General features: G+C 36.7%; 1 protein-coding gene across 1 annotated transcript; it reads right to left on the bottom strand.

Annotated features, from left to right (window-relative positions):
- Positions 1–478: 478 nt before the first annotated feature.
- LOC121389701 (complement C1q-like protein 4) lies at positions 479–1,535 on the bottom strand. Its single transcript, XM_041521355.1, has 2 exons — positions 1,233–1,535; positions 479–979 (listed from the first exon to the last, which is right to left on the bottom strand). Exons 1-2 carry the CDS (start codon positions 1,378–1,380, stop codon positions 549–551), a joined length of 579 nt encoding a protein of 192 aa, XP_041377289.1. The 5' UTR covers positions 1,381–1,535; the 3' UTR covers positions 479–548.
- Between the last annotated feature and the right edge of the window lie 14,167 nt (positions 1,536–15,702).

The following is a 15,702-nucleotide window of genomic DNA, read 5'->3' as shown; positions in this document are numbered from 1 at the left end:
TCAAAACTATTTCATCTTCACCAAGTCAAAATGGGTTAATTACGGAATTTGTTATGCATGGCATTAATGCAGCTGCTCCTACCTCATACAAAACTGTACTACTTTACTTCACAATGTGAGTGACTTAAAAGGAATACTAAAGCAATGTTTAAAATTCCATCCGACACCAAAACGAGTATTTTGAAATATGCCCTAATGTCATGTTATTTCTATGATGTAATTTGTTTAAAGAGCCTTTTTACAGAGTTGAGCACACAAACCAACAGAATAAAAGAAAAAAGAATGGAAAGACTTTTTTAAACAAACATTATTTTACACAAATCATCAAAATAAAACCAATAGGAATGGAAAGACTTCAACAACAATTTTTTTTATTTTAATACACCCCAGCTAATTTTAACTATAGCTAATGTTGCTATTTTGCACATGCTCTAGTGAGAGAAGAAACTCGGTTGAAATAAAACACTTTATAATTATGACAAAACTTATACATACAGAATGACAAAAAAACAAAACAATCAAACATAATGGATAGTACAATATTACATCTATCCCACCACAGATGACGAGTGAAAGTTGCCATCATCAGTTCTAAGAAGAAAGCCACTGAAAGTTGACAACAGACTACCACGCAGTGTATCGCCACCGTACACCTTCACAACCCACACCTCTTGATTTTTATGAAGGTGTATCGCTGTTTGGATGCTTTCTGTACCTCCTGAATGTGTAGCAACCACGTATGCTATTGCACTGCCTTCTTTAACGATTCTGAATTCCATTTCTGACGATGAAGGCAAAACATGCAGAGTAAATAAATATAGTCCAGAAACCGGCGCGCGAAACATTCCCGAGCGTGGACTGTACGCATTGCCATCGTTGAGGTACATTTTGTCGAAGATCACGTTTTGACCATTGTTGTATTTCAGTGGCGCTGGGTCATGTGAAAAGCCCGCCCTGAAGCTAATTAAGGGTGTGCGATCTGAAGAATAGAACATATAGTCACTCACATATTATCATGGAATAAAATACACCAACAAGTCATAATACAAATATATTTGGACGGTGTTTAATTAACTGAAAGAAGTTTGAAAATAAAGTTGTAAGATCGAATCCACATCTAAAAGCAGTGGTGATGTTGTCAAGAGACAAGTATGCGTATATCCATCTTTACTTGTATTATTGCATTTAAGTAGTAATTAGCCTAATTTAAATATGATATATAAAAACAAAACCTTGTTTCGCCTTTAGCTGTGTTTCCAGTGACTGGATTCTGGATTTTAAGGTCTCCACTTCTTCTCTAGAGACAAAGTCGCCAGACTGTAGCTGAGAAACTACACACATGGTGAACAGATGGAAAACAAAAAGTCGTAACGAAAACATGATCGCAGTGTGTTTGACTATCTTCGTCCGCGTCAAAACCTGCGAAGTTTATGTCTGACGTGTATACTCTTTTTGTTTTCTTATCAATGAATTTGAAACAACAGCTGGAAAATAGTCACAGTCCTGTCTCATTAAAGGTGAATTATAATACCTGCAAGTTGGAATTTGTGTTAATAACTAAAATATAATGTAAACAAAGAAATGCACGTCCTCTATCCGTCGAAACGGCAGCCAGTTCTTTGCAATCAAAGTATTATGGATGTAAGAAGCAGGCAATAATTGTGACATAACATGTGCTTGTTGGTAATCCTTTGAAGATTTTTTGAATAAAATCATAGTTACTAATAAATGAATTTCTTTGGTGGTAATGTTTTAGGCCATAATAAATTAAATGTTACGATTTTATCAATCTGATTAAAATTAGCTCTACTGGTCTACCAGTAGATCTAACAGCACTGCGTGGACTCCCATGTCCATATGACATTTCGTCTATAAATAATAATTTAAATATCGACCAATCACACTTCGCCTTTTATAACGTTATTTGGGAGCATACAAATTCTAAAATTATCTGGCGAGACTATTTATGCGGCCGCTCAACTGTAATATATATTTAAAATATACGCAAAATTAATGTATCACAGCGTCGAAGATGCCAACAACTGGGGTGGGGTGGGATGTGGTGGGATGGGATGGGGTGTCCTGGTGTGTGATGACAGTGATATATTAATTCGTCTTTCAACTGGGGATGCATAGTTGGGGGAGACTAGATCGTAGATACTGAGAGTCGTCTGCTGAATATTCATGAGCAAACGGTTGATCGACATCGAGATTTTACAACATCGAGTAATGTCCTGGTATATATATATATAAATTATTCAAAATGCAAATATAGATGTTAATGTAACACGTATTTAACAATATACTGAGTGGTTAATAAATTGTGTAATTGAATGTTACGTGGCGTATATCAATGTCGTTGTTTGTTGCTTTTGTACTCTCTTCTTCTGTGGGATATTTCCGCCGTTATGTTTTATGAATCCTACAACAGTAGTTACGGTTATCAAAACGTGACAAAATTGTAATGCATGTCTATACAACTTAATTTAATAAACAAACAAACAAACAACAAGAAAAACAAAAATCATCCAACAACTACACAATATATAATTTAAAATAATTACTGCATAAATATGGACAGGTCAAACTACCATGTCAGGAGTGGATTTAAAAAAAAAAAAAAAGGCCCTTAACATTTCAGAAGGGTGGATTTTACAGTACTTAACTACCGAGGGTACATGGATATCATCCACCGATGGTAGTTTTCCTTTAATATGTTATATTACATTACACCTATGTTGGCAAATGTATATTTCAGCAAAGTAAACAACTTCTTATGTAGACACTATATATGATAGTTTAATCCATTATCTAAATGATAAGTGTAGATTTCTAAATTGTATGTTATGTTGGGGTTTGTTTTAATCAAATATATGTGAATAACTTTATTGTATGTTTACTATCCATGCTAGTAGTGGGGCGGCTTAGTTGATCAATTGTGCACTTTTCCGTGAAAGCATGAACATTGGCACATGGTCAGAGTAACCCAATACAAGGATATTTAGTCAAGGGCCACCGGAAATTGCACCCCGTATGGCTGCCATCTTGAAATCCAAGATGGCCACCAGTGTGGGCCTGTTTTGTTTAGTATTTCCTTAACTATTACACATATCGGGAGAGTTGAAATGCCTATACCTACATTTTAGGGGACTACGAATCCAATGGTGACAGAAATGTTTGCAAATTGTGGCTGCCACCTTGAACTCCAAGATGGTCGCCATCCACATGCTATTTTGCTCAATATCTCATTTAGTAGTAAAATACATTTTAACGCCTAGACTGACATTTCAGGGGTGTAAGAATCCAATGGTGGCATCGAATATGTCGCTGTCATCTGGAAATCCAAGATGGCCACCATCCACAAGCTATTTTTCTTAATATTTCATAAATATTAAAGATATCAATACAGTTTTAACGCCTATTATAACATTAACCATCGGCTATTGGATTTCAAACATTTTGATAATTATGACATATAGTCTTAGAGAGGAAACCCGCTACATGTTTCCATTAGTAGCAAGGGGTCTTTTATATGCACCATCCCACAGACAGGACAGCACATACCATGACCTTTGATATACCAGCCATGGTGCACTGGCTGGAACGAGAAATAGACCACTGGTCCCACTGATGTGGATCGATCCTAGACCGACCTCGCAACAAGCGAGCGCAACGGCATGTGACAATTTGTGAGGCCAGAAAGGATTTAATTATCCCCTGCACCAGTGCGTTAATATCTATGTATGTAACAGTCAACCTCGACATACATACAATATATAGATGTTTTGGAGTATAATTAGTTGTAATCAGTATGTAAATGCGTAGTGATTCGTTTGGAATCTTATATTGCTGTCTAGTAGTAAAGCAATTTCTATGAATATTCCGGACTCGGGCTTTTGTTTTTTAATTCGGGCAAACATTAGCTCCCCCCCCCCCCCCCCACCCTTAAAAAAACGGGAGCCCGTACGCCTATGGTATTATTGGGTAATGATGGACATATTAAAGTTAAAGTTTGTTTTGTTTAACGACACCACAAGAGCACACTGATTTAACAATCACTGGCTATTGGATGTCAAACATTTGATTATTGTGACATGATGTTAGAGGAAGTTTAATCGGCATTTTCATTAACAGCAAGGGATCTATTTTATGCACTTTGCCACCGACAATATATGTACCTGGTAATAGTTCGAGTCACCTCCAGCCCTCCCATTATTGATATTGATATGTAGGGGAAGGCTACTCTATGTAATGCTTTCGTTGACAACCAAATGGTCACAAGCCACTGTGTCTAAAATACAAATTTGTTTTCTAAATCTGATGCCACAGACTAAATATGTATATCGCCATAATTATAAAAATCACATAATATAACTATTGCTTACTGTATTATATATAAACCAATGTCATTATATCAAATGACATTCTTTGCTTATATCAAAAGCACTCTATGGGTGTGATTTAAGAGACTATAACTAAAACGAGTTATTAGAATTACAAATGGAATTCAGATTGGCAATAAAAAGTATACTAGATGCTGGAAGCGGAGAGAGTGGCTGAAAATGGGGTCGGGAGTGAAGCCAGTTCAAAAGGCGAATTAATATATACCCTCTCATTAGTTGCTAGTTATTTTCCGACGCTTATGAAATAACTTTCTTTTTTATTGCCTACTTAATGTGCTTTTATTATGTTTTATAATTTGGTGGTTATATAGGCTACATGTTAGGTTTCATGATCGCTTTAATTCGTATTAGAGATAAATGCGATATTTCAACCGGTATTGCTATACATCGTGCTTAACACTACACCTTAGAACAAATTGATTATTATAAAATGTGTACACTTTATTATCATAATATGTAAACAGTAAAACCAAATACCTAATCCATTGATTAGAGCACACTGATTAGTTATCGGCTTTTGAATGTCAAACATTTGATCATTCTGACACAATCATTGTTTTCCATGGAAACCCTTTACACTTTCCATTAGCAGCAAAGATCTTTTATATGCACGTTCTCATAAATAAGACAGTGCATACCTTTGATTTACAGTCGTGGCCACTGGTTGGGATGGGGAAAAACCAAGGGGTTCACCGAGGGAGTTCTACAGAGTTGGATATCGCTTCTCACACACCACAATCTTCGAGGTGAACTTGAACGTCTATAAGAAATCAAACGACTACAAAATCTGATTGCTTGGTAATAAATTTGTACCGGTTTAGGCCTATAACTGTGTGCAAATAAATTCATATGCATGTACTGTATTTTGAACCGGTATAAGAAGTAAATAATTTTAAATATAATTAGTAACAAATAATTTTAATAAATATAAAATGTAATGAAGTAAATTTTTATGTTATGTATATATATATATATATATATATATATATATATATATATATATATATATATATATATATATATCAAAAGTTATGGATTTATAAATCAGGGCCCCGTTCCACGAAGCGATCTTAGCCCTGAGATTACCTTAAGCGCATAGCTACCCTATGCACTTAAGTTGATCTTAGGGCTAAGATCGCTTCGTGGAACGAGGCCCAGAAACTTAAATCAGAAAGTGACAAACGGCGACCCATATACCCCCCTTGTTTTAGACTAAGTATGGCCCTGGTTTACATACAAACGGCCTGAGCGGCGTAAAATAAAACGGAAATTGAGCTGTCATAAAATAATGGCCCTATCTTTTGTCCCCATCACCACTAGCCTTTGTTCTAATTGACGCAGCAGACAGGGAAATCGGTATAGTGATTGATTTTAACGTTGTAGGCCTTCCTTGACCCTTGCTTCTACTAATCCATGAAAATTATAGTATTCAATCATGATTGAGAGTGGAAAAAAACAAAACAAAAAACCCCAAAACACTTTCATCCAGTTTAAACACCATTATTATGTTATTATAAGAGTCTTTGTCTAATCTTACATACTTCGTGCACCCATAATCAATCTTTCCGTTTGGCTGTCAATCTGATAGAACCAACATCATGTTTTGCTAATAGTTTTCAGTGTTTGAGATTAAATATTTTGGGCAGTATCCCAGTTGGATACTAACATTTTAAAATCTGGTATCCCATCTGAGAATTTAGTATCCCACTTAAACGAAATTCATAAATAACTTGTAACAAACTTGGACGACACTGTTCTTGTTCCCAGTCTATTGCTAAGCTGCAATCGAAATCGCGGAATTCGTGAAATTCGCAATCAAATGGAATTGGCAAAAAGATTTGCTGCATCTATTTTTGAGTAATACTGACATTAATTAATATTTAGCAGTAATCTATAAGTGTTTCTGACATTAGTAATGATACACCTATCTGTATCAATTTTCTGCAGATGTGTAATCAATACCTCAAATAAAATTTGAAGGGAGGAAACACGTATCACGTGTAGCATTAGACTGGGTACGAGTTGAGTGATATATTGTTATGCTATAGCATTAGTCTGGATACGAGCTCGAAAATGCTGTTACTTAAAGGGACACACCCTAGTTACGTTTATTTGTTAACCATTACGGCGTTGTTTTTCGCTATTAAACCCCATTTTTCACAAATAAAATTGCATTTTACTTACATTTTATTATTTTGAATACACATTTCCATTCACCTGAAGTGCTTTTTGGTAATCCTGGTGTTTGTAAAACCACGAAATGCATTTTTTGCATTTTTTCACAAAACGTGTTGTCGAGAAAAAACCGTTAAGCAAGCGAGGTCCAATCTATTTTTAATGTCACAGACGTTGGTATATCACGTGACCGTTATCATTTTGGTTCGGTTTGTTTTCTCGTGCACGATTCGCGCAATCAACATCCGATTTGTTGTTGTTCATTTGTGAGATTTTTCTTCACAGTTCGTGAACATTTTCAGTAACAATAAAGTTCAGACAAGTAAGTGTCTCAATACGAAACGTTACAAACCCTTAAAACCAATAATTTTGCTAAGTCTTACGATATCTGGAGAGTGGATACAACCAGGACAGAACAGTTGGAACATGTCCAGGAGAGGTGAAACGAACGCACCTCTAGTCTGTGAAATTTGTCGTGACGTAGGCATTGTTGTGCTTCTACCGGTGACATCAGAATACTAACTTTCAAAATTATTTCAAGCAATTGGGACATGGGGATTCCCATGGTATTTATCGATATAAAACCTGTTTTTTCACTCCATTTGATAAAAACGTGATCTAAGTGTGTTACAGGTTTGTAGATTAACCAAATTATAATTTATTTTCGCTGGATGGAACTAGGGTGTGCGGCTTTAAAGTGCTGTGCCAGACAATACACTAAAATTTCAAATTCCACAATTAAATGTTTTCTTAATTCATTGCAATAATATTTTACACCGATATGTAAATCAATAATTACGAAAATGCCCCATAAAAGTATAAAAACATCACTCCCGTAGAACACTGCCGGAAACGACCGAGTAAAATTCTCGGTAAAAACATTTGCCTGTAAATAGCCGTGACGTCACGAAGGGAACGCGCTTCACAGAAACCTACCACGAGATGACTTCCAGCGCAAGCGAAAGTGGCACCGACAGCGACTGCCAAGCTTGATCATGCGATTCTTCTTTCGATGATGAATAGTGTAGTAATGACGACTGGACTAATATTTGTGCAACACAACAAATAATGCCTTATCAGTTTGAACCTGGAGCATCTTCCGACGAACCACCGGCCTCACAGATGATGATGAAAATGGTCGTGGAGACAGCTTACCACTAATTTACAACTTTTATTCTTGTTTGTTCTTTAGCTTTTCGTGCGAATTATTTTGCTACACTGTATGTTCTAATACTTGTGATGTAGTAGAAAAGACGATAAATAACTCTTGAATTCTACGAGTCAAGTGGACCCAATATCGGTAATTTTAAGAAATAAACAAAAACGACTTTTAGTCCGTCCCATCCCTCAATGAAGATGGGGTTTTTTGTGAATAATTTCAGTTTAGTTTGACGTAAAAAAAAAGAAGTAAAAGTGTTTTGGAAATAATAAAACAATACTTTTTTTGTGTGTGTGCAGTTGTGAAAACAGTCTGCTCAGAAATAAATAACTTCTAGCACATTCCATAGTATGAAAAAAGGTTTTCTCTGTGGGAGGTATAGTAAAATGAATTTAATGTACCATCGACGTCCCAAACTGCGTTCACCTAACAAAAAAAACACGAATACGATATTTACGGAAATATTATTCTACATTTTTCAGCTACGATACGTGAAACAAAATAGATTTTAATCATTTAACGTAAAAAAAATCAACAATTTGGATGTAAAACAAAAGTGAAACGCCCTACAGTAAACAGGAAAAAGTGCGATGTTTCTCACTGCGTTCAGGCGCATGCGTTTGCAAAAAGTATCGTAATGTGCATGTGCAGTTCATCATTTTCCATTTTTAAGACAACTACATAAAAAAATATATGTTTCTTAATTATGCACAGTTGCCGAACACTTAATTTATTCAATTTTTTAAAAGGAAAAATTCAATTTGTCAAGCGTTCTGGTCCAGTCCGCGTTTTTTATCAACACATATCGCTCACACTTGATGTCAATACTGACAGGCATTACGTCCATACCTGTGCATAGTTTGTAAAATATTTTTTTTATATATAAATTGATTCTAAATTAACAAAATTTATATACTCAAAATTATTTACAACTGTTAGGAATGGATTATGAATACTATTCACTACAATAGAGGCACAAAAATGTAGCATACGTTTTGCAGAATATAATAATTGAAAACAAATTCTAACAACAGGGGTCCAAAAAATCATAAAAATTAAATTCTTTGGCCTTGTTGAGAGAGAGAGAGAGAGAGAGAGAGAGAGAGAGAGAGAGAGAGAGAGAGAGAGAGAGAGAGAGAGAGAGAGACAGAGACAGAGACAGAGAGACAGAGAGACACAGACACAGAGACAGACAGAGATAGACAGACATACAGAGAAAGACAGACAGAGAGAGATTACCGTAGCCCTTGGGTTCAAGCGCCATAATTCGGTCAAAATAAGTAAATCGTCATGAAAGTCAAACTTGATCTGTTATGGTATATGATAAAATTATGTACAAAATTTCTGCTCAATATCTCGAGGCAGTGTGAAAAATAGACCATCCTAAAACTGTGTGGAACAGACGGATGGACAGACAGAAATGAAACCTATAGTCCCCTCCGTTTGGACCGATACGGGACTAATAATGAATGTGGATTGTATTCATTGAATAGTACTTAGTACTATCAATCCAAAATTCTTTTAAGAGACAATGTATTCAGCATTTAAGCATGAGTGGAGAGTGCATATTATACGTGAAATAATAACTAGGGGAGTGCAAATAATTCAAGAGGAGTGCGTATTATACGTATAATAACTGAGGGACTGCAAATTATACGTATAATAATGACTCGGGAGTGCATATTCTACACCGGTTATATTTGTTTTAGTATCATGTAAGAAATTGCAAGCATGCGCAAATTAAGTGGGCTCGAATTCGTGCAATCTGAGAGAAACGGTTAATTACTAGGACATTATCTGCAGAGCAAAAAGGGAGCGTAGGCACAGAAAATTAATTATAACTGGATTATGTGTTTAAATGATTAAATATGAAAATTGTTTTAGAAATGGCAGCTTTAAAACTAGTTGAGTTTGTATTTTACATTTGTAAATGATATAAGATGACGCGAGTTCATAGTTTTTAGCCTGGCTATTCCAAGTTCTACACTTACACTCTGTCTGGGTCTAGTTTGGGCATACCTGTATATACTGACATATGTATTTAATAGCAATATCGTGTTTTACATTGATTTTTTGGTACTTATTCACTTCTGCTATTATAAATGTTTACGATGTGCCTAACATTGACTCTCAAGTGCTACGCATGAGTTTTTTGCAATTATTTTAAACTGAATACGAGATACCTTTTAAGGAAGAGATCAATAAAGGGTGTTGTTGCGGAAACAACGGACATTAACCACACTCCTCTTTGGAACATAGTCAACAATTCCTGTCCATTATCCTGTCCAACAGATACAATAGCCTCTTTCTGTTTGTGTCAACGCACTGTACAGAGTTAAAACACACCATCATAAATTGATCTCCTTTTTACCACACAGTATATAAAAATCAGTCATGCCTCAGACGCGCAATTCTGGTGCAGACTTTGTTCTGTGAATTTGTATTTCGTACGTCATTGTCCATGATGGTTCCAGTTGGACAGCGTCTGTTTTACGTCGCCGTGTGCGCCGTCTCATTTTGTATTCTGTGGGCAAATCAGGGCAGTGGTTCGAATTCACCACTGACGGAGTTTGAAGAAACTGGAAACATTCGGTTACCATGTGCATCGTACTGTCTGGTATCCTCCAGATGTGGCTGGGTAATTTACGATCAGATCCTTCACCAATGCTCTCCCAGAGAATCTTTAGACTGTAGTCTTTTAAACGATGCAGATGTTGGCAATAACAGTTTACTGATTTACGAAAGAGTGGCTCAGGGGATAGGGCTTGACCCGAAAAAGAGAGATTCCACATTTCAACTGATGGATGCAGCAGACACGACGTGCACAACGGCAATGACATCATGTGACATTCCTGCATCTGTTCCCAATGCTACTGTTGAGTATGACACACAGATCCCTGGATCTACTGCAAGATATGTCTGTGACGAAGGCTTCTCGTTTTGTGGACCGGTCCAGAAAGAGGTCGCATGTATGGTTAACGGATCATGGGAGGAACAAATTGATGGTTGTTTTCAAGACATGTGGAAGACACTTCCATCAAACAAAGCACGCTTGATGTGTCCTTTAAAAAACGGATCCTTTATCCATGTCGTCGGAACACCCACTACAGACACTAACTTTACTTTCGCCCTAGAAGGTGAATCAAAACTATTCGTGTTTTATATGATAGTTCGTTTTTCTACCCAACAAAAAGCTTATTTCAACACAAGAAATGTTAGCAGCTTTTGGGGAACAGAAATGTCGATCTTGACAGATTCCTTTGAACAGGGGAAACAGTTCAATATTACAATTTCCGTAAAGACAGAAGGATATCTTGTAATGTCCGACGGCGAAGACTTGATCCTGTTTCCACATCGCTATGGGCCGGACGAAGTACTTTACTTAGAGCTGTTAGCACATATTAATTTAACGCAGGTTAAATTCATATTCTAAACGATTTGACTAGATTATGTTTAAGTGGTTCATACCAACAAACATACGAACATAACTATTTTACAGACAGTGCAAGAGATATTTTAAAAATGTTTTGGGAGTTTAGGTGGGTTGTTTTTGTTTTTGGTTTGTTTTTACCGAAACACACTATATAATAAAATAACAAGCATAATGCCAGTATAGCTTGGTGTAAAATTACTAGTCTTTAATTTATGTTGATGCTATCATTTTGCCACAGTTTTGGAAGTGTACATAACCAATTAATGTGGATACTTTTTAATTGACAAAAGTAGATGAATGATTGTTTAATGATACTTCAGTACATTTTAAACTAGGGCCTACAATAATTTGGTGTCTAACATGTGCATGGTTTGTGTTTGGCAATTGGTTGTCAAAGGCGGATCTAAAGGGGGCCCCTACTACTCTTTTCTAGACTTTACTTTCTTTTATTGTGATACCATCTCGTATCCTCCGGAGTCGGGCCCGTCTGTACCACTATACCAACCCATGACGACTGGACTATACCCTAGTCTGATTCTCTCTCTCGTTCAGACGGATCCGGCTTCTCAAGATCTGTATTTCAGCACAGCACTACACCTTCAACGTCTATTGACTGTCAATCTAGGGGTTTCCTGACAGGATGCAACCCATCTCGTCCCTACAAGCTGTTCACCCTAACGGCCTTAACCAGGCCACTCACGTGGACGTATAGATCGGACTTTAAACTTTTAGACCTTCGTTCAAAGGTTTATGTCGAAATTACTTTCTTTTTTTAATGTTATTAAATAGTCCGATCCTCTCTTCTTTCTCTTATTTATTTTTGGACTGTCCTTCTAAAATGCTCCAAATTATATAAATATTCGACCGAGCAGTCAATTCTTTTTATTTTTGGCTGGTAACGTTTTTTCTCTCTTTTTTTCTCTCTTTTTTTAATTCTATTAACGTTTTTACTAATTGCTATTTTCAAAATTCTGCCCATTTTCAACGATACTGGCTACGCCCAAGAAAAGGCTGCACTGATCTTCTATATAGCCTCTATTAGAAACATACTTATCTGCCCTTAAAGCGGCAGTATCCGGAATATTTTTATTATTTAAGCATATAGAACCGAAAATCCGTGCATATATGACGCCGCACTCCGCATTGGTTTCACTACGCTGGCTTATTCAGGTCAAAAACAAAGCCAGCATTTCGAAAGTGGGACACTTTTAACAGGCTCCTACCGATCTCGGTTTACATTGGCTTATCACAAGTGTGGAATTCCCCAACAAGAGATCACGTGAGATTTCGCAATTTTTGAACAAATTTAACTGTCTTGATTGAGGGGTCGTCTCATATCTCCAAAACATATTTATATCCATAGAGGTATGGTACAACGCCTTTCCAGGGGTCGGTGGGTGGGGGATTTGCCTTGAAATTTTGACAGAGGCCAGCTGTTGTCATACGCGTTACATGTAAGGGGGTGTTACTAATTACGTAACGCTCTAGGGGTAAAGGAAGAGGGTACTGTGTTCGATTTACGTAACATTTTTCAAGACTATGTTATTTTTATTCATTACTTAGACCTAAAAAGGTGTTTTTTGGAAATGCGCTGTCAGTCTAGGATCGATCCCCATCGGCGGGTATATAAAAGACCATGGTATGTGATATCCTGTCTGTGGGATGGTACATATAAACGATCCCTTGCTGAAAAAAAATGTAGCAGGTTTCCAAGGCGCGTGTGCAGAGATTTCAGCGGGGTTGGGCTTATAGACTGTGTTAAGCGAAGTTTATATGGGGCCATGCTTCCCCAGAAAATACATTTCAAAATCTTTTTAAGCTTGGGCAAGTAAGGGTTTCGACCTCCAATACCCTCCCCCTGCACATGCACCCGATTCCTCTCTAAGATTATATGCCAAAATTACCAAATGTTAGACATCCAACAGCAGATGGAAGGAAGGATAGGATATGTTTTATTTAATGACGCACTCAACACATTTTATTTACGGTTGTATGGCGTCGGATGATTATTAAATCAATATGCTCTAACTTTGATGTCATTACACAACCCCCCACTAAGTTTACCCTTTCAAACGAAAGAATATTTATTTGAATTTGTCGATTTTAACACGTAAAATTAAGAAGTGAAAATGTTCATTGTCTACTTTAGTATATTTTATTTTTAAAAATGTCGGGGGGGGGGGGGGCATACCCCCGAACCCCCTAGCAACTCCGGTCGTTTGGTCCGTCGATTACGCACCCCCATATAAATTTCTGCGTACGGGCCTGGTATACAAACTAAACTTTAAAAGTTCTGCTAAAACTTTATAAAATATTAATGAAATAGGAAGGTACGATTGTCGATAATACGTTGTCAAGATCAAACCGGTTTTAACGAAAGACTCTAGTACCGTATCCTCAACCGAGCGTTCTTCGTACAGCGCAAAATTTCTCTTTTAATTTTTTGAGACGAACCCTACAATATGAAATCGGCAAACGCACGTGTTAACTGAAACTGACAACAGGCTGTCGTTTGTGCTTTGCCGAGCTATGACGGCACAGGCGACGAACCGAGCGTATACTTTTGACGATCTCCGTTCATAGCGAACACACACAAGTTTTTAAAAAGTGCATTTGAGCTTGTATTTCATATTTGTACATGATGTTATAATATGGTAACCAGAGAATGTAACTTTAATTTTCATCGTGCTAAGCGGTCCCAATTAGCCACTAAATTATTTCCGGCGCGTTACGCTCCAGTCGCTTGCAACAAAGGCCCTTTGTTACTACTGAATTGTGGAGTAGTTGTCGACTTGTTCTTTTATTTTTTGACGTTAATAAAGTTTTCTATTACTATTATTGTTTGTCAGATTGTGTGCAACCTCCTTTTACAGAAAAGAAAATGTACAGTATGTTTTGTGCTCAACAAAAACACTTACGAACACATTAAAACGGAACCTTAATAAAGTTTTGATATTTGCAAGTAATATGCATGTGTTTGTGTATATATTACTGTGTACGAATGGAAGTACATTAATTTGACTAAATGACTAGCTGCGATTTTCTGTACCGCTAGCTGCATTATTAACTACGACCTATGCAGTAGTTAATAATGAAAATAACGATACAGAAATTCACTTCCTCGCCTAACGATAAGGTTTCTACTGTCTTGACTCGCAAACAAATCGGAACAGCGAGTCCAGTGTCATTGTCAGACGGACATAGTGTAACGGACACAATTTCATGTGTAATTTAATAGTTACGATCGACTATCTACCTGCAATTATTAATATGCACAACCATTAAGCATCCCATGGTATATATATATATATATATATATATATATATATATATATATATATATATATATATATATATATATATAGTATATACATAATTATACATACATATATACATACGTGTATACATACATATATATGTATATATATTCACTGGCGTAGGAAGCGGGGGGTGGGGTGGGGGGGTTCAGATATTTTGCTTTATAATAGTGTAAAAGTGTGTAAATATAACTCTTTTTTTCAAATGTACGTGTTAGTTTGGGTTATGTTTTTGGTTGTGCGTGTGTACTGGTGTGTGGGCTTGTTTTGTAGGCTATTGTTTATTTGGGGCAGATTTGTTGTTGTTACGGGGGGGGGGGGTGGTTGTGTGAGTTTTTGGGGGGAGGTAAAATTGTTGAGGGGGATGGTATTTTTAAAATTAGGTTTTTTGTTTTGTATGACGGTACATGCTCTTAATTTGTTTTCGCCTGTGGCGATATTAATTGTTTTAGAAGGCCGTGTGCAGTTTCATTGCACTTAAGCCCAGATGGGCAACTTGTTACGTAATACTTCTGCGCGACGGTCCTAGATCGGTACGCCTAATACACACCCAGAGCAGGTGTGGAGGCCATGTGGCTAGTAGTTACGTAATATCTCCGGTAGTGCTGTTTATGGCCAGGAGATTGCTCGCGGTTGGCGACAGCCAGACTGACGATCAGAGAGAAATATACCGACTCTGTGAGAGGTGGAATATCAGATGATAAGATTCGGTGCCGCGATTTACCCCCAGGCGATATTTCGATTTATAATAAATAGCTAGTGTTTTAGAGTTATGAGGAGAACGAAATAGGAAGGCGTCCAGGGGGAACGTTAGTCCGTTTGGACTTTGGTAAATATTATTTCTGCTCTGTTGTATAACCTTGATGTGATTGATGTGACTTTTAAATATTTTAATACTGTATTATACCAATATTCTTTAGACAGTGTCTTCGGTCATCTGACGAAGTAAATCGTAGACTTTTTGTTCTAACATTATACGAGTATTTGGTAATATAAAGCTTAGCCAGTCATCCTAGCAAACCTAGGTAAACTGTAGGTTATTGTCTTTATTGTGATAGGTACCAGTATTAATTCTGTGTTACAAGGTTACTGAATGAGTAGTTAGGGTTAATTAAAAATTAACCAGTTAGGAATAGAGTGGTAATTCCTTTATTAATTAAGTTCCCCTAGAAGCGTTTCTCAATTATCACACGTGTGGGTGTTGTGTCACGGTGA

This window comes from Gigantopelta aegis, chromosome 3 (assembly GCF_016097555.1).
Source record: "Gigantopelta aegis isolate Gae_Host chromosome 3, Gae_host_genome, whole genome shotgun sequence".
NCBI classification, from domain to species: domain Eukaryota; kingdom Metazoa; phylum Mollusca; class Gastropoda; order Neomphalida; family Peltospiridae; genus Gigantopelta; species Gigantopelta aegis.
The sequence above is the reverse complement of the archived record's forward strand: the minus strand, read 5'-3'. Positions and strand labels throughout refer to the sequence as shown.

Excerpts from the sequence above, each read along its gene's own strand:
- LOC121389701 (XM_041521355.1), bottom strand. The coding sequence starts at position 1,380 with ATGTTTTCGTTACGACTTTTTGTTTTCCATCTGTTCACCATGTGTGTA. Across the intron at positions 980-1,232 it reads ACAGCTAAAGGCGAAACAAG|ATCGCACACCCTTAATTAGC; the intron begins GTTTTGTTTTTA and ends TCTATTCTTCAG.